Genomic DNA, 19,971 nt, shown 5'->3' on the forward strand with positions numbered 1-19,971 from the left:
GGGGAGGGGGGAGGGGGGGAGGGATTGCATTGGGAGTTATACCTGATGTAAATGACGAGTTGATGGGTGCAGCACACCAACATGGCACAAGTATACATATGTAACAAACCCGCACGTTATGCACATGTACCCTACAACTTAAAGTATAATAATAATAAAAAAAAAAAAAAAAAAAAAAAGAAATCTCAAAAAACTGTTGAAAGAAATTAAATAAATGGAAAGACATCTCATGCTGATGAGTTAGAAGACTTAATATTGGTAAGGTGGCCATACTCTCCAAACTGATCTACAAATTCAATGCAATCTTTTTTTGTCAGAATTTGGCAAGCTTGTCCTAAATTTCATATGGAAATGCAACGAAGTCAGAATAGCAAAACATTCTTGAAAAAGAGGAACAAAGTTAAAGAATTCACACTTCCTGATTTCAAAACTTACTACAAATCTAAAATTATCAAGACACTGTGGTACTGGCATAATCATAAACATACAGATCAATAGAATAGAACTGAAAACCCAGAAATAAACCCTTACATTTATGGTCAGTTGATTTCCAAAAAGGGTGCAAGACAATTCAATGGGGAAAAAAGCGTCTTTTCAATAAATGGTGCTGGGATGACTAGAAATCCACATACAAAAAAATAAAGTTGGACCTCTTCCTCAGAACATACACAAAAATTAACTCAAAATTAATCACACGCCTAAATGTAAAGGTCTAAAACTATAAAACTCTTAGAAGAGGCCAGACTCAGTGGTTCATGCCTGTAATCCCAGCACTATGGGAGGCCGAGGTGGGCGGATCACAAGGTCAAGAGATCGAGACCATCCTGGCCAACATGGTGAAATCCCATCTCTACTAAAAATAGAAAATCATCTGGGCTTGGTGGCGCACACCTGTAGTCCCAGCTACTCAGGAGGCTGAGGCAGGAGAATCGTTTGAACCCGGGAGGCAGAGGTTGCAAATGAGCTGAGATCATGCCACTGCACTCCAGCCTGGCAACAGAGTGAGATTGCATCTCAAAAAACAAAACAAAAAAAGACAAAAACAAAAATCTCTTAGAAGAAAACACGGGAGTAAATCTTCGTGATTTAATATTAGGCAATGGTTTCTCAGATATGATGCCAAAAGCACAAGAACACTTACAATTCAGTAGTAGACAAGTAATTCAATTTTAAAATGGACAAAGGACTTAGACACTTCACCAAAAAAGATATACAAATGGCTAATAAGCACACAAAAAGATGCTCAATGTCATTAATCATTAGGAAACTCAAATCAAAACCACAATGAGACACCACTTAATTCCACTAGGGTGTCTAAAATCAAAAAGTCAGACAATAAGTGTTAACAAGGATGTGGGAAAATTGGAACCCTCATACACTGCTAGTGGAAGAATGTAAAATAGTATAGTTGCTTTGGAAACCAGTTTGGTGATTCCTCAAAAAGTTATGATACAATCCAACAACTCCACTCCTAGGTATATACTCAAGAGAACCAAAAACACACATCCACACAAAAACCTGTACATCTATGTTCATAGTAGCATTATTTATAATAGCTAAAAGTGGAAGCAATGCAAATGTCCATCAACTGATGAATGGACAAACAAAATGTAGCATATCCATACGATGCAATATTATTCAGCATTAAAAAGGAATGAAGCACTGATACATGTTATGATCTGAGTGAACCTTGAAAACATTATACTAAGTGAAAGAATACGGTCACAAAACACTACATACTATATGCTTCCATTTATATGAAATGTCCAGAATAGGCAAATCTAGAGACAGAAAATAGATTAGTGATTATCAGAGGCTGGCAGAGACAGAGGAATAGGAAGTGACTGCTCATGAGTATTGGGTTTCTCTTTGGGCTGATGATGTTCTAAAATTAAACTGTAGTGATGGTGGAACAACTGTTAATATAATAAAAATTACTGAATTATATACTTTAATGGGTATGGTATGTAAAGTCTCTATCAGTAAAGCTGTTTAGAAAAAGAAAGAAATCCAGTAATCTAAGAGACACTCATAAAGAGAAATATACCTGAAATTATCATCTGTAATTCTTAATGGAAATAAGTGCATGGCTACAGCTCTGCTGTCTTTAGAAAAAGATGTATCACTAAGCCAATTTCTCATGACCTGGGACCTAAATCAGCTGCAGCTTTGTTCAGAACACAACCACCTATACTGGAGTCATCAATCACAGGGCTAGTTCCAAAATCTAATTAAACTCCATGCATTCATGATATATTAAAAGATTGGTAGAAAGAAAAATCAGTAATAGTTTAGAAGAACATGAAATACTGAATCATTATTGCAATCTGACCCATACTTCTTAAATGAACAAACCATCAATTAACCCTATTACTTTGTCCTTGAATTCTGTTTACTGCATTCATTGTCTAAAACTATAGCATCCTCAAAAATAACAATTTGGTTGGAAAAGAGGGATTTTTTTGTTGTTGTTTTGCTTTCTTCTTTGGATAGGGCCAAAAAAAAAAAAAAGACTAGGTAGTTTTTAATCTCCCCTCCCCAAGAAGGTCACTTAAAGTATACAAAAGTATATAAAGCTAGCTGCATATAACATCCACAAAGGTGAATATATGTAACATCATCCAGGACATTAGAGAGAGAGAGAGAGAGACAAAGAGACAGCGAGAGAGACTCTGTGTGTGCGTGTGTGTGTGTGTGTGTGTGTGTGTGTGTGTGTGTAACAGAGTATAAAAGACATCAGGGTGTGTGTGTGTGTGTGTGTGTGTAACAGAGTATAAAAGACATCAGGGTGTGTGTGTGTGTGTGTAGATTTTATGGCCATTTTAAAAGAAGATCAACTAATAACTTCATCATTTTATGCAAGCAGGGGGGCCATCATACACATATATACACACACAGAGTCAGAGAGCCATAGAAGTATCCATCCTGGTTTGATAAACAAAGCTCTTTAAACACTGCTAGAATCTCCAAAGTAAACCAAGGGCCATGAAAAGTGGCAAACTATTTTATCTGTCTCTGTCATATGCATTCTGCAGAAAAAAAAAAAAATTTTAACCAAAATTCTTCAAATGCACATCTGTCATTCCTCCTGAAGTGACTTTTCTTTATGTCTTTTTCCCATGAGTAGAAATCTGAGGAAAGTATCATGGAGGATGCAACTCAAAGAAAGAAAAGCAAAGTGGCAAACAGAGATGTTAGTCAGAGGAGCACTGGAAAGGCAGGCTTGACTGGCTCACAGGGGAGCAGACGATGCCATCCATAATACACGCTACAGGCATGAGGGCCTCATGTGAGAGAATAAATCATCATGCACAGTCACAAGAAATTAAAGAAATATCCCTGTTCCCTGCCTTTGACTTCTATCATCTTGCAATGGTTCCAACTAGGGTCAGAGGACTCTAACAGGAGTCTGTGAATAAAGCTCCATTTATTAAACATTTCCAAATTTTTTAAGGAAGAGAACAGCAGGTATCCTAAGTTGTCATCATAGTAATCATAATGGTGACAATGATGATAATGACAGTGGTGATGACAACAATAACAACTCCTATTTATTGATCCATAGCTAAGGCTCCCTAAGCACTTGGCTAAGTCCTTCCATCCATGGCCCAACACTGGGGGAATTCTCCAAGTTCCTTTTGGGGATCATCCAAATCAGTCCTCATTTGGTCCAAAAGCTAAAAACCCTGAAGGAGTTCCGAATGTGATTTGGGGCCCTCATATAAAGTCCTCAAACCTCTTCTCAAAGCAGTTCTGGTTCAGTATAGCTTATTAATGCCCAACTGATAAAAATACAATTAAAATTGTTTACTAGGGAATTAAAGCTTGGTTAAAGTAAATAACTTGGCTAGAATTTTCTGGCTTAGTTTGGCTATATCTACTTTTCGCATCTAGAAGGTCTAGAGATTATGTTACTTACTTTAGCACATCCAGTTTTAGGGAGAAAAGGGGAAAAATTATAGATACATCTGGTGTCTAGATCTGAAAGGCTGAGCATCAAAGTATTAATAATTACCAAGTACAAAAAGGAAATGTGGTTTTTTTTGTTTGTTTTTTTTTGTTTTTTTTGTTTTTTTTTTGAGACGGAGTCTCGCTCTGTCGCCCAGGCTGGAGTGCAGTGGCCGGATCTCAGCTCACTGCAAGCTCCGCCTCCCGGGTTTATGCCATTCTCCTGCCTCAGCCTCCCGAGTAGCTGGGACTACAGGCGCCCGCCACCTCGCCCGGCTAGTTTTTTGTATTTTTTTAGTAGAGACGGGGTTTCACTGTGTTAGCCAGGATGGTCTCGATCTCCTGATCTCGTGATCCGCCCGTCTCGGCCTCCCAAAGTGCTGGGATTACAGGCGTGAGCCACCGCGCCCGGCCAGGAAATGTTATAAAAACTCATTTTCAAGCAAAAAAAAAAAAAGTTCATTTTCCAGAGTTCATAAAGAACATAGGCTAATGGATTTAACTCCATACACATCCTTATTTATCAGCATACGAAAATCTTTACCTCCATCCGATTCAAGTCACGAGGTTGTTGATTTGCCGGCAGTGACTCAGAATAAGAATCAAATAATTGACAGTCCCACTTGGGCTTAGGAAAAGCTAGGAAGAAACAAAAAGAATATATAAGAATATTTCCTAGAGCCATAGTAATCAGTGTTTCCCATCAGCTTTTCTGTGCTCGTTAAATATAACAACAAAATCAGCTAGCTCTGATAGACCACTTATGGCATTCATCATGCTAGGGTAGTTATTTTCAGTTCTTTACATGGACAACCCAGTACTTCTATTATCCCCATTTCACATGTGATGAAACTGAGAACAGGGAAGTTAAGCAACTTACTCAAGGTCATACAGCTGATAAATAGAAGAGCAGGGACTTTAACTCTCAGCAGTCTGGCTGAAGAGTATGTGCTCTGAACACTTCATTTTATAGCATAGTAATTTTCCACATTAACCATCACTATCACAATATGTAAGTCTTAACTATGTTACTAGTGTAGTTTCTAATGTATAGGGACATTAACTAAGGAAATACATCATTTAACTATTGTTGGATATAGGCAAGATCTTATAATGACGTGCACCCAAGGTAATTTTATGAAATATTTACCTCCTTGGTTGTCAGGAATGATAAAAATAAGAGCATAAATTCTTGCTGATTTACAACAAAGAAAAAAGAATCTCATTAAGGGTTTCTTTCAATATGCAATAGTGACACTGGCTGTTATTTCAGTAGTTAAGTGAATTCACATGAGGAAAGATCAGTCTACTTGGTAAGCTAATTACTTCACACCAGGCTATGTCTTAGAAGCAGATTCTGCTGCACTACTTTGTCACAAAGTAATTAGGAAAGAAATATCTCAACAGCTAGAAAATTTGTCAATATTCCAAAGAGGAAAAGCAGACTGTGGCAGATAATAAACAGAAGCTACAAGTCAAGACAAGCTATTAGGAAATAAAATTGTAATGCAAGGTTTAAAAAAACTTGAATCAAATGTGAAAAGTGGATTGGCATTGTTTTAAATCCTTCCCCACCCTCCCACTCCCATCAGGGACTGAAATGCCAATATCCTTCTGCAGTAAAGTACTGGCCATTGGCCAGGCATGGTGGCTCACACCTGTAATGCCAGTACTTTGGGAGGCCAAGGCAGGAGGACTGCTTGAGTCTAGGAGTTTGAGACCAGCCTGGGCAACATAGTGAGACCCTGTCTCATCTGTCTATGTATCTACCTACCTTCCTACCTACGTGTCTAATTTAAATAAATACATACATGCATATATATATACAGTAAGTAAGGAAGTAAGTACTGGTCTGAGTATCAGCACCACATGGAGTTAAGAACAAGCACCTTGGCCGGGCACGGTGGCTCAAGCCTGTAATCTCAGCACTTTGGGAGGCCGAGACGGGCGGATCACGAGGTCAGGAGATCGAGACCATCCTGGCTAACACAGTGAAACCCCGTCTCTACTAAAAAATACAAAAAACTAGCCGGGCAAGGTGGCGGGTGCCTGTAGTCCCAGCTACTCGGGAGGCTGAGGCAGGAGAATGGCGTAAACCCGGGAGGCGGAGCTTGCAGTGAGCTGAGATCCGATCCGGCCACTGCACTCTACCCTGGGCGACTGCCAGACTCCGTCTCAAAAAAAAAAAAAAAGGACAAGCACCTTAATTTGTTCATTTGCTTACTCTGGTCTGAATTTCACCAGTATCAGATGGGGCAAACTGTGGGCCCTGGTGATTTTTCTGACCATACCTCATAGTCTATTTCCTTGGTAAAAACTCAGTAAAAGCACCATTCCTCAGTCCAGCCCCAAGAGTGGTGTGAACCATTATTAAGATTTCTCTTTCTGGTCTATCAATCAAGGCTCTGACTAGTATTATATGACTGATGCTTTATCATGAGGGGATCTTCCTGTGAAGAAAGCTAACACTTTCCAAAACTATAAATGTTGTCAATTACCTGCTAAATCTCTCTCCAAGGTGTCCACATCTCTCCATCTCACTGTCGCCTCCCCAGTGCAAGCGCCCTGCTGCTCCTGACTGGCCAGCTGCCACAACTTAGTCTTCTGGTTTCTACCTGTGCCCCTCAAAACCTGTTCTCTGGACCTGCATGATCCTGCATGATCTGCATGATCATTTCACATAGCAAATCTGATTGTGTCTCTTATCAGCCTAAAATAAGGTGACATTATTGCCCGTCATATGTTCCCCACCTTCTTCCTCAGCTTCAACCCAGCCCCTCTACCCTGGTTCCGTGCACGCCAGTCACTGTGGCCTGAAATTCTCACTCCTCCTATGTTCCAAGTCCCCTCTCAGAGCCTCCCCAGCAAACCTGCTGTTCCCCCTTCTCAGAACCTAAGCTTCTCCCTTCTTCACCTATGTAGTCCCTAGCTCAGTCTTCACATCTCAGCCCAAACATTTAAGGAAATCTTCCCTAAGGTCATGCACCCTCTTGCTGCATCTGTGCTTCCCCTTGATGGCACGTATTAACTGCCCACTAGTTCATGGGAGTAGGAGCTCTGTTTCATACAGCATTCTGACCACAGTGAACGATGTGGTACCTCTCACACAGTAAGTACTTCACAGATATTTTTTAACAAACTCTATGGCAAAAATTTCTACCAGAACCCACCCAATCACCTATCAAAAGGTGACTTTTTTTTTTTCATTTTTATTTTATTTTATTTTATTTATTTTTATTTTTATTTTATTTTATTTTTTTTTGAGATGGAGTCTCACTCTGTCACCCAGGCTGGAGTGCAGTGACGCTATCTCGGCCCACTGTAACCTCTGCCTCCCAGCTTCAAGCGATTCTCCTGCCTCAGCCATCCAAGTAGCTGGGGACCACAGGTGCGCACCACCACACCTCGCTAATTTTTGTATTTTTTGGTGGAGATGGGGTTTCACCACGCTGCCCAGGCTGGTCTTGAAATCCTGACCTCAACTGATCCTCCTGCTTCAGCCTCCCAGAGTGCTGGGATTACAGGTGTCAGTCACCTCACCCAGCTGAAACTATCAAAAGGCTAGAGGGTAAGCCACCAACTAATACAACTCTGTCATTGAAGTTTTACTATTAGGGAAAAGAGACTATTTCCATAATTGCAAGTAAAATGGCATCAGATAGAATTCCTCTTCCATTATTTTACAAAACAGGCCAGGTGTGGTGGGTGGCTCATGCCTGTAATCCCAGCACTTTGGGAGGCCAAGGTGGGTGGATCACTTGAGGCTAGGAGTTCGGGACCAGCCTGGTCAACATGGTAAAACCCCGTCTCTACTAAAAATACAAAAATCTGTAAAATCTGTCAGGCATGGTGGCAGGTGCCTGTAGCTTCAGCTACTCAAGAGGCTGAGGCAGGAGAATTGCTTGAACCCAGGAGGCAGAGATTGCAGTGAGCCAAGATCATGCCACTGCACTCAAGCCTGGGTAACAGAGCAAGACTCCATCTCAAAAAAAAAAAATATTATTTTAGAAAACAAGCCTGTCTAGTTATGAATGCATGAAGATATTAACCAAATTTATCCTCTTCAGCAATCTTATCAAAAACTGGATTAGATTTTTTAAAGACTGAATATAGATCAATTAGAAAAAAGTTGGAAAAAGGTGAGAGTTAAGCTTAAAAAAAAAAAAGAAAAGAAAAGAAAAAAAGCACTAGGCCAGGCATGGTGGCTCACGCCTGTAATCCCAGCACTTTGGGAGGCCAAGGCAGGCAGATCACGAGGTCAGGAGATCGAGACCATCTTGGCTAACATGGTGAAGCCCCATCTCTACTAAAAATACAAAAAATTAGCCGGGTGTGGTGGCGTGTACCTGTAGTCCCAGCTACTCCGGAGGCTGAGGCAGGAGAATGGTGTGAACCCGGGAGGCAGAACTTGCAGTGAGCCGAGATTGCACCACTGCACTCCAGCCTGGGCAACAGAGCGAGATGCCATTAAAATGAACAAAAAAATGAATAGGATCACTCATATTTTGCAAAGAAAAGAAAAAAAAAAAGCACAGAGGAGACCTAGGTGGTTCTGGCCATTTTCTTAAGCTTCATACAATGATAAACATGAGTGATAAAGCATTTTAAAATATACCGTCACTGAGTTTGATAGAGTTTTATGGGTTATTTTCATGTTTTCTGTTAGAACTATATAATTATTATTTAAGATTAATCCCACAAGCCCTGGAAATGATGTGCAATTTTTGTTTAATTGAAGTGTATATGACAGATTCTTGCCTTGTTCCTGTATAAATGCATTCTGACAGTCTCCATAAAAGACCAGGAAGAAACATGAGGCTCATTGGTGTGCTTTTTTATAGATTCCCCTTTACTGAATAAGCAGGTCAAAAGAAGCCATTGGCAGTAGGAAAGGAATCAAGAGATTACTTCTTTCCTGTTAACATTTCAGATATCTAAAAATTATGTCAGTGATTTTTTTTTTTTTTTTTTTTGAGGATGGAGTCTAGCTCTATCACCCAGGCTGGAGTGCAGTGGTGTAATCTTGGCTCACTGCAACCTCTGCCTCCCAGGTTCAAGTGATTCTCCTGCCTTGGCCTCCCTAATAGCTGGTACTACAAGTGTGTGCCACCACACCTGTCTAATTTTTGTATTTTTAGTACATGGGGTTTCACCATGTTGGCCAGGCTGGTCTCAAACTCCTGACCTCCAGTGATCCACCTGCCTTGACCTCCAAAAGTGCTGAGATTACAAGCGTGAGCCACCACACCCAGCCATTATGTCAGTGACTTTTGAAATAGTCTGTGAAACACTTGGACACCTACAAAAGTGACTTCTCAAATAAGGAGTCATGGCATGTCCCACAGGTTCCATGGCCATATAGCATCAAAATAATAAAACAGCACTAGTTATGACCCCCAAACAGAAAACTCAGTGGGGGTATGGGAGATGAGGTTACCCAGGACTCTCTCCAGGGCTTGAAAGAGGACACAGTGAAGGTATTAAATATAACTAACCCTAGAACAGAACTTGGCCCTTTGCCAGCTGTTAATTCCCTTGAGAGAGAGACAAAAGTCCCATGTGTCTCCAATCCCAAGAAAAGAGGTTCTTCTATGGCCCTGCACTGCCTTGGCAATGAGAGCCATGTAGGTGTCAAGATAGCCCCCAGAATGCCAGTGCTTCTTTGCCCTCATTCAGGAGAAACAGAAAGGAGAGGAGGGGAGGGGAGAGGAGGGGAGGGGAGGGGAAGGGAGGGGGCAAGAAGAGGGAGAGAATGAGATGGAGAGAGAAAGACACCAAAGAGAAAAGAGGAGTTTCCCATGCTCCTCAATTGCAAGCTAATTCCTGGGACCCATGAGGATCTTCCAAGCATCTAAGGAAGGGCAGCAGGCTGGAGTTACAGCCTGCAGTAGGGAGAAAGCAGGTATTGTTAGCAAAATCCAAGTCCACAAATTAGTAGGTTTTGCTCTCTGATCTCTCCCCTTCATATATTTTATGGGGACATTTGAAGAAGATCCCAGAATGGGTCACTCTTCCCCCAACATGTTTACCTGTCACTTAGCAGCAGCCACAAACTTGGCCTCTTCCCTTTGGTTGAGTTCCTATCCTCTCACTATTTAACACAGAAAATGACAGATTCTTTATTTAAGAGAGTCAGAGGCACCGAGACTGACTTAGATAAGACATTTGCCACTTTGAATCTGGTATCATCATGAGGAAGGGACTAGACAAGATAATCCAAGGCCTTTTGCAGATCTAATCACAAAATTTATACTCTACTAATAAGTAATTAAAGTTTCTTTAGACACTGCTCTCTCTTGCTAATAATCACCCATGACTAAGCTCTCATTTCTTTAACAGCCATTCCCTAAAAATTGAGAAAGGTTGTTGAAAGCACCAGCTATTTCTGGGGCCTCTCAATGAGCACTATACTTCCATGAATAATGGAAATCAGACCAGTGCCCACTTGCCTTTGAATAGGGCAAGACACACTATTAATTTTTCCACTCTCCCAAAGGAATTAATACATATGTTATACTCACCATGACTCTTTCCTATCTAAAGGGTCCAAAACAATAATTTGAGTGAGACTGTTTTATTAAGGAGAAACATAACAGTTCTATTCTAACCTTCTGATATGCTAGAATATTCTATATCTGATTGCAGTTACATGGGTGTATACATATATAAAAATTAATCGAGCATACATTTAAGGTGACAACACTTTGCACACTTCACTGCATGTAATTTTTTGACTTTTAAATTAGGTATAAGAGCTCTATTCCACTCCATTGCCCAGGGCCACCTGGAGACACTGGGGTGTGCCTAAAAATGCCAAGTTAACACTTGGCTCTACAGGATCCTCCTCTTCATTTTATACCAGCTGGGAATTTCAGTACTTGCCTATTTCACAACTGTCATGAAAGGGTAAGTGACTTTGGTTCAAATCCATCCAGAGGGTATAGAATGAGAAAAACAGGTAATACACACTTACCCAGACCAGCCCTATTCCTCACATTATGAGATGTAAAAGTCTAATAGCAGTTAAAGAAGAATAACTGTAAATACTAAGGACTCCCCAAAGTATCTGGACATCATTTTAAGAAACAAAAGTTTTTTACACAGCCTGGAGGAAAAGTACTTAAGGTTTACAATTGATGGTGAGGCCTTACCCGCCTGCAGGTACTCTGGCTGCAGAGTTGGAGGCAGGCCCTCAGGCAATGGGTAGCCGTTCTTCCGAGCCACAATGAGATGAAACGCAGCACAGAACTCAGGCAGGGTCAGGGCTCCATCACAGTCAGCATCACTAAGCTCCCTAGATGAAACAAATGTCATGAGTACCTACCATGGGGCTTACAGAACAAGTTACTTGGCACAAATGTGCCAATAAAACTCCCAGACTCTATGGTGATGGCCCTACCAGTACCCAAACTCTCCTAGCCAAATCCATTTGAAATCTCTGGGGGCCACTCCAAGGAAGAAAAATGTTGACTGATGGGATCAGCATCAGTAGCATTTTATAAATAAAAATTTAAGTTCTTCAGGTTCCATTGTTGGTGTGTCTTACAATGCTGAGGACACAGCACAAGAAACTATGGCACAGAAATAAAAATGATACCCAGAAGTCCACAGTCATTCAGTAAATGCAGGCTGCATGGGGTGAAAAGCCCTGGACATGGTGTTCAAAACAGGCAGAGGAAGGGTGGCCCCAGCCATTTTATAGTTGTCCCAGCCACCATGCAGTTTACCTGGAGCACAGAAATAAGCTCTTTGTTTTTCAGCTTTAAGGGAAAACCTTGAACTTTTCAAGTCACGTAAATTTTTGTACCAAACTGTTCTTTGCTTGAGAACTCCCTACTGGGAAAATACAAGTAAGCTCAATAAAAAAAGGAATGAATGATGTTTTAGGATAAAACTAGTAACTAAAGAAGACTGGAACCAGATAAGACAAAAATGAAGAAAGGGGAGTCTTAAACAGGCTTAACTTCAGTCATTATTTCCCACTAGAAGGCACAGACCTATTTACTCAGCACAAAAGAGACTGATTTGCCAAAGAATTATATCTAAGACCCCATAAGCTTAACCATCTCTAAGGTAGACAGAGACAAGTATACTTGTGTTAGGACAAGCATAGAGATAAGACATAAACAAAATTATTCTAGAAAGGTATTACTATTTGAAAGAAAATATATTTCTAAGGTAAGCTCCATAACTTTCCTTTAGACCATTCACATCCTCCTCGTCCAGTTTCGAATGCACTGGGGCCCTGAAATAGCTGTTCCCAGAGTGAGGGGTCAGGAAACTGCTTCATATGCTGGATAGAGAGAATACCACTCAGCTTTCATGGGCATGTCTCAACAAAAAGATAGGAAGCCTCATGCCAATAACGTTTAGACTGGGAATTCTGCCAAAACAAATGGTATTCTTTTCAAAATGATAATTTCTTTTTTCTTCCCTAGCCAGAAAATCTAATATAAGGGCCGGGCATGGTGGCTTATGCCTGTAATCCCAGCGCTTTCAGAAGCCAAGGCAGGAGGATTGCCTGAGGCAAGGAGTTCAAGACCAGCCTGGTCAACATAGCAAGATTCTGTCTCTAGAAAAAACTGAAAAGCTAGCTGGGAGGCTGAGGTAGGAGGATCTCTTGAACTTAGGAGTCAGAGGCTGCAATGAGCTATAACCATGTCACTGCCCTCCAGCCTGGGTGACAGAGTGAGCCCTCGTCTCCAAAAAAACAAACAAACAAACAAACAAACAACAACAAAAAACTAATATAAGACTTGTAAAAACAAAAAAATTATGCCAGAGTATATATTGTTGAAGAATCTAAATCCAGCTCAGAATCTCAGATACATTGGCATGCATGAGTATTATTGGAGTAGTTTTCCAATAAGATGCACAAAACATGACAAGCAATTTTAAATCCCAACATAATTCTGTAAATCCTCACGCAAAGGGCTTTATATAAACATTCCAGTGTTTTTAATTATATATTTATAGCAGTGTGATCGCCTGCCCAGTTTTGGGGAAGAACTAGCCCACACACAGCCGAGAGTTTACAGCAGCACCAAGCATTTTCATGAATGCAAATAGAGCCATCAGGACCATCCCAGCACAGCCCTTCTGGAGCCAGAGTGCATAAAGGTGCAGTGGATACCACAGCTGCAAGTCTGAATTAGGGCCCAGCTGATAAACACCAGCCAAATTTACAAAGCTCAGAGGCAGCTAGAATAGTCAAACCTAACCTAACTCCAAAATATTCCTCAACCTGTTCACTCAGCCTTATAAAATATAAAAACTAGTTTGTCAATCTCCTCTGGTTACTTGTATCGCATCTAGTAGAAAAGTCTGAAAATGAAATCTACAGGATGGTAAGTTTCATATGCCCACAATTGCCTAGACTGAAAAGGGATTGAGATGGGGATAATAATTAGGAAATTACTTTAAAATAATAGTTAACACTTATAGTGCTTAATATGTGCCACACATTGTTCATTGTACTTTTCATATAACATTTAATTTTCACAGCAACAAAAATCTGAGTTGTATTCACTCTTGTAGTCTGTTAAAAACATCATTCAAAACATAAGACTTTTAAAAATGCAAAGGTAGGAACTAAAAGATGGGTTATGGATGATGGTATGAATGCCATATGGCATTAATTGTACTTACCATATATAGGAGAGTTCTGGAATGGAAAGCTTTGATTTGGTGAAGAAGTTCTTGGCCACAGAACCTGTCAAGTGCCATTGTTTAAATAAACCATTAATTACTCAGCTAGAGTAGCTTTTACATTTACATACAAATGAATCACAATTTTTTCATTCAGCAATCTCTTCTGTATAACCACAAACATATTTATTCCTCAAAGCAATTATGAATCATGGAACCAAAAGCAACACATGATTAGCTTTTTTAAAAATATGTAAATTACAATAGGGCAAAAGAAGCAATAACATAATGCTCATGAAAGATGCAAATCACATAAATTAATTTCTGCTTCATTTTTACCAAAATTTGCAAAATTTTGCCACAAATTTAAAAGACGAATTTCAAAACTTTGAACAAATTTGGCACATTTCAAATAGAAATTTCAAATAGAAAAGTAATAGAAAACTGACCAAAAAGAAGAAAATTAATACCATTGATCCCACCACACAGAGATAAGACAGACATCTTGTGAAAGATTTTTGGTGAGATTTAAGAACTCCTAGTGGCGTTTTGAGAAACTTATCCAGGAATCTTTCTTCCTTCATTTTTGATTTACCTGTATCAATTGAAATCAGGCAATCATTCTAGTTTACATGTTAACATAACTGCAAGACCCAGCTGTACTTGAAATGTTAGACCTTACTGAGATTGAATCTGAATGCTTTCAGCTCCCAATACAGTTTGATCTAGCAATTCTACTCCTAGGTATTTATTTAAGAGAAATAAAAATATATGTTCACATAAAAACTGGTACACAAATATTCAAATCAGCATTATTCTTAATACTCCAAAAGTAGAAGAACCCCATATGCCTATCAACTGATGAATAGATAAATAAAATGGGATGTACTGATATAATGGAATTATTCAGCCACAAAAAGGAATGAAATTCTGGTACATACAACATGAATGAGCCTTTAAAACATTATGCTAACTGTTGGTGGGAATGTGAATTAGTACAACCACTATGGAGAACAGTTTGGAAGTTCCTCAGAAAACTACAATTAGAGCTGACATATGACCCAGCAATCCCACTACTGGGTATATACCTAAAAGAAAGGAAATCAGTATATCAAAGAAATATGTGCGCTCCCATGTTTGTTGCAGCACTGCTTACAATAGCTGAGATTTGGAGGCAACCTATGTGCCCATCAACAGATGAATAAAGAAAATGTGGTATGTATACACAGTGGAGTACTATTCAGCCATAAAAAAATAATGAGATCCAATCATTTGCAACAACGTGGATGGAACTGGAGATCATTACGTTAAGTGAAATAAACCAGTCACAGAAAGACAAACATCGCATGTTCTCACCTATTTGTGGGATCTAAAAATCAAAACAATTGAACTCATGGACATAGCGAGTAGAATGAAGGTTACCAGAGGCTGTGAGGGGTAGTGGTGGGGAGCGAGTAGCGGGGAGGTGGGGACTGTTAATGGGTACAAAAACTAGTTAGAAAGAATGAATAAGACCTACTACTTGATAGCACAATAGGGTGACTATAGTCAATAACTTAATTGTATATTTTAAATAACTTAAGGAATGTAATTGGATTGTTTGTAACTCAAAGGATAAATGCTTGAGGGGATGGATACCCCATTCAACATGATGTGATTATTATGCATTGGATGCCTGTATCAAAACATGTCACATACCCCATAAATATATACACCTACTATGTATCCACAAAAATGTTTTAATTTAAAAAAAACTAAAACATTATGCTAAATGAAAGAGACACAAAAGGCCATATATTACGAGATTCCATTTCTAGAAAAAAGGATACATTCTGAGAAATGCATCATTAGGTAATTTTCTCATTGTGTGAACAGCACAGGGTGTACTTACACAAACCTAGATGGCATAGCCTACTACACACCTAGGCTAGATGGTAGAACCTATTGCTCCTAGGCTACAAACCTGTACAGCATGTTCCTGCACTGAATACTATAGGCAGTTGGGACACAATAGTAACTATTTGTGTATCTAAACACAACTAAATATAGAAAACAGCCTGGGCAACATAGTGAGACCTCCTCTCTACCAAAAAAAAAAAAAAAACTACAAAAAAAATTAGCCAGGCATAGTGATGTGCACCTGTAGTCCCAGCTACTAGGGAGGCTGAGGTGGGAGGATCACTTGAGCCCAGGAGGTCAAGGTTGCAGTGAGCCAAGATCACATCACTGCACTCCAGCCTAGGCAACAGAGTAAGACCTGTCTCAAAAAAAAAGAAAAGAAAAAAGAAGAGAAAAGAAAAAAACATGGAAAAGGAAGAGTAAAAATATGGTATAAAAGATGAAAAATGGTTCACCTTTATAGGGCCCTTACCATGAATGGAGCTTGCAGGACTGGAAGTTGCTCCGGGTAAGTCAGAGAGTAAGTGGTGAGTGAATGTGAAGGCCTAGAACATTACTGTACACTACTGTAGACTTTATAAATACTGCACACTGAGACTACATTAAATTTACCAAGTAAAAATTCCTTTCATCAATAATAAATTAACCTTAGAGTGCAAGTTTTTTACTTTATAAACTTTAAAATTTATTTTAACCTTCTTGACTCCTTTGTAACAACACTTGGCTTAAAACAAAAACACACTGTACAATTTTAAAATAACTTAAAGAGTGTAGTCGAATTGTTTGCAACTTAATAGATAAATGCTTGAGGAAATGGATACCCCATTCTTCATGATGTGCTTATTTCACATTGTGTGCCTGTATCAAAACATCTCATGTACCCCATAAATATATACACTTATGTACCCACAAAAAGTTAAAAATTTAAAAAATTTGCACAGCTGTACAAAAATATTTTCTTTCTTTATATCTTTATTCTATTATTCTATTTTTTAAATTTTTAATTTTTTTACCTTTTAAACTTTTTTGTTAAAAACTGAAACACAAACACTTATCAGCCTAGACCTTCACGAGGTCAGAATCATCAATAACACTGTCTTCCACCTTTATACTGTGGAGGTGACTAGAAGGGGACAATAACTCATAGGGAGCGGCCATCTCCTAGTATGACAATGCCTTCTTCTGGAACACCTCCTGAAGTTCCTGCCTGAGGCTGTTTTACAGTTAACTTTTTTTTATAAGTAAGAGTATACTCTAAAATAACAATAAAAGTATAGCATAATAAAAGGCCAGGTGCGGTGGCTCACGCCTGCAATCCCAGCACTTTAGGAGGCTGATGCGGGCGGATCACGAGGTCAGCGGTTTGAGACCAGCCTGGCCAACATGGTGAAACCCCATCTCTACTAAAAATACAAAAATTAGCCAGGTGTGGGGCACGTGCCTGTAGTCCCGGCTACTTGGAAGGCTGAGGCAGAGGAATCACTTGAACCTGGGAGGCGGAGGCTGCAGTGAGCCGAGATCGCACCACTGCACGCCAGCCTGGGCAACACAGCGAGACTCCATCTCAAAAAAAGAAAAAAAAAGAAAAAGAAAAGAAAGAAAAGTATAGCATAATACATAATAGGCTAATAATAGCTATTTATTATTAAGTATTATATACCATACGTAATCATATGTGCTAGGCTTTTATACAACTGGTAGCACAGATTTTTTACCAGCATCATCACAAAAACGTGAGCACTGCCTTGTGCTACAACATCATGATGGCTACAGCATCACTAGGTGATGAATGGAGCTGGAATTTTTCAGCTCCGTGATACTGTTACGGGACCACCATCATTGACTGACTGAAACATCCTTATGTGGTAACTGTAGGTAAGAGAAAATCATTGGGACTATGTGATAGGTACACAGAGGTTTGTTATACCAGCCAGTCTAGTTGTGTCTACATCTGAAATTCTGCAAGATACAAAAGTTAAAAGAAAACAAAAACATTTCTAACAGGTATCTGTTTGAATTTGGCTAAATATCTGCACATGTCGTGAAGAAACTCACTTGAGCGCGGGGTAAGGTTAGCAAGTGGTCAAATCGTGCAATATGGGTTTCTGTTTATTTTCCTTAATCATGACGTCAACATTAATTTGTTGTATCTGTACTATTCTGCTGTCAATAAAGCCATCACCACCAATCAGTAAATGATGTTTGCAATTACTTATACAAGTATATTTCAATTATGTGCCTCATTTCACAAGATAAAACTAATCTTTACCCACATGTCAATATGGCAGGTTATGATTATTAAGGACATACTATTATTCTTCAAATTTCAACATCTAAAAAGAAAGCTTTATGAATTTTTCTTCTAGACTCTACTATTTCACTGTTAGTTTAGTCCTTCAGCCTAGTAAAATGTAGCCACACTGGCATTAAACCAATTCCTCTCAGCTTGAATTTTACATGAGAACTCAACAGGAATCTATATATCTGAAGACAACCCAGAAGAACTGACAAGTGGGAAAGCGCTGGCCAATTTTCCTCCCCCATTTTAATTTCTCTCAGAAAAACTGGAGGAGAAACATTTGAGCCAAAGAAAATGAGCCTGAGTTTGGAGTTTGAAGGCACGTATAACATAAAAAGACTTGTGACACCAACTCCTTAGGAGGCCACATTCTGTCCTTGCCCGAGCTCCAATATAATGAGGAAGCAATGAGAGGTGGCCCCTTGGAGCGACACGTTAGCATTTCAAGAACTGCCTCAGCTGATAAGGTGCGGGGTCTCGGCCAAGTTTCCCCCAAATTCCCATTTAAGCCCACTGAAATGGAAATATAATTTTCCAAACGTCATTGCCAACTTTTTTTCTGCATGGTTTACATCTGATAAGAAATTCGACTTTAGAGGAAAACCAAACTGAAATCACAGAAGGCTGCCATACTCATTTTGTGTGAATGATTTCTCAAGATGGTGGCTGTGATTCTGGTGAGAGTGATGCCTGGGGAGCCCACATTCTTACCTGAAATGAAAGAGCTTGGGTCTGGCTGAAGGGATCGGAACTGATTGACATAGTACTCGCGCTGTTCTTCTGTTATCCTCCAGGGTTCATCGGGGTAACTGCTGTTATCCTGTAGTTCTCTCTCCACTGAAAAGGACTTTAAGAATAAATTTAAAAGTAAATGCTCAGAGAACCTGTCTTTAGTGAGAAGTAGAAAAATTAAGCACCAATAAAAGTTATTATGTGTTATGCTTAATTTTTTTTCCTCAGGTGAAGAAATTTAACTGCCTCATAACTAGAATCTAACTAGAACACAAACTTAAGGGCAGACATCATGCTTTATATATTTTTTGTATTCTTCAAAGTTAACAGCACCGAGGGATAAAATACTGAATACTCAGTAAGTGACAAAAAATTTCTAATTGTAATGAAGGAAGGGTTAAAAAAAGATGATCATTCTTATTTTCCACTATTCCTCACATTTTTATCCTTTAAGATTAGCTGAGTAGATAGTAAAATAATCTGGATTCTTTTTAAACAATGAAAAAGAAACTAGAACAGCTATAACCACATCTTTTTTACTGTTGCAGTTACACTGAAACTCTGTATAAATCCAGGAATTAAAAGCTCCAATTCAAATCCCACATTTCCAGCTCCTACTTGAGTGGCAAGTCAGGACCACTGAACCTCTCATTCGGCATTTGTGAATTACAGAAAATATTTAGTAACAGCTGGGTGGTGAGAACAGCTGTTATGGTACCACAATAAACAGGGTAACAAGGGGTGCATCAGACCTGCCACTAGAGGGCATGCAAGTCAAATTTGAGGATTTAAGAGCCTAGAAAACCAAAGTAGTGCAGGAGAAAACAAAGCTAGGGTAGGCATTGGGTGAAGAAGGGAAATGTCGATGCTAGGAGGAGGCGTGGGCCTTAGTTCTATCCCTCCCACGAACCCTAAGACTAAAGTGATACTTGCCAAGGGCCACCTTCATGGGACCAAGAGGTGAACACAAGAAGAATGAGGCTTGGCCGGGCGCAGTGGCTCACACAAGTAATCCCAGCACTTTGGGAGGCCCAGGCAGGCAGATCATGAGGTCAGGAGTTCAAGACCAGACTGGCCAACATGATGAAACCCTGTCTCTACTAAAAGTATAAAAATTAGCCAGGCATGGTGGTACATGCCTGTAATCCCAGCTACTCAGGAGGCTAAGGCAAGACAATCACTTGAAACTGGGAGGCGGAGGTTGAACCTGGGAGCAGAGGTCGCACCATTGCACTCCAGCCTGGGCAACAGAGTGAGACTCTGTCTCAAAAAAAAAAAAAAAAAAAGATGGGGCTTTATGATAAAAGGAGACTGGGAAAGAAGGAGAGGGGTACTGTTGCTAAAGAGCCATCAAGGTGCCTGCTTCTGAACACACTATCAAGGAGGGAATTAATCACTGGGTGGGCGATTCCACCCACTAACCTTAGAAAAGACAGCAGGTCATC

At 39.7% G+C, this 19,971-nt stretch overlaps 1 protein-coding gene across 11 annotated transcripts in view; it reads right to left on the minus strand.

The window, feature by feature from the left end:
• Positions 1 to 19,971, minus strand: part of REPS2 (RALBP1 associated Eps domain containing 2) — a 208,445-nt gene that overhangs the window by 86,028 nt on the left and 102,446 nt on the right. For all 11 annotated transcript variants that reach the window (XM_009197261.4, XM_009197260.4, XM_021933071.2 and 8 more), the window contains 4 exons: positions 18,506 to 18,641; positions 13,597 to 13,660; positions 11,100 to 11,242; positions 4,493 to 4,587 (listed from right to left, as the gene is read on the minus strand). In XM_009197261.4, coding sequence (XP_009195525.2) covers positions 4,493 to 4,587; positions 11,100 to 11,242; positions 13,597 to 13,660; positions 18,506 to 18,641 — 438 coding nt within the window. The remainder of the gene's footprint in view (positions 1 to 4,492; positions 4,588 to 11,099; positions 11,243 to 13,596; positions 13,661 to 18,505; positions 18,642 to 19,971) is intronic.

Source organism: Papio anubis, chromosome X (assembly GCF_008728515.1).
Source record: "Papio anubis isolate 15944 chromosome X, Panubis1.0, whole genome shotgun sequence".
Taxonomy (NCBI): domain Eukaryota; kingdom Metazoa; phylum Chordata; class Mammalia; order Primates; family Cercopithecidae; genus Papio; species Papio anubis.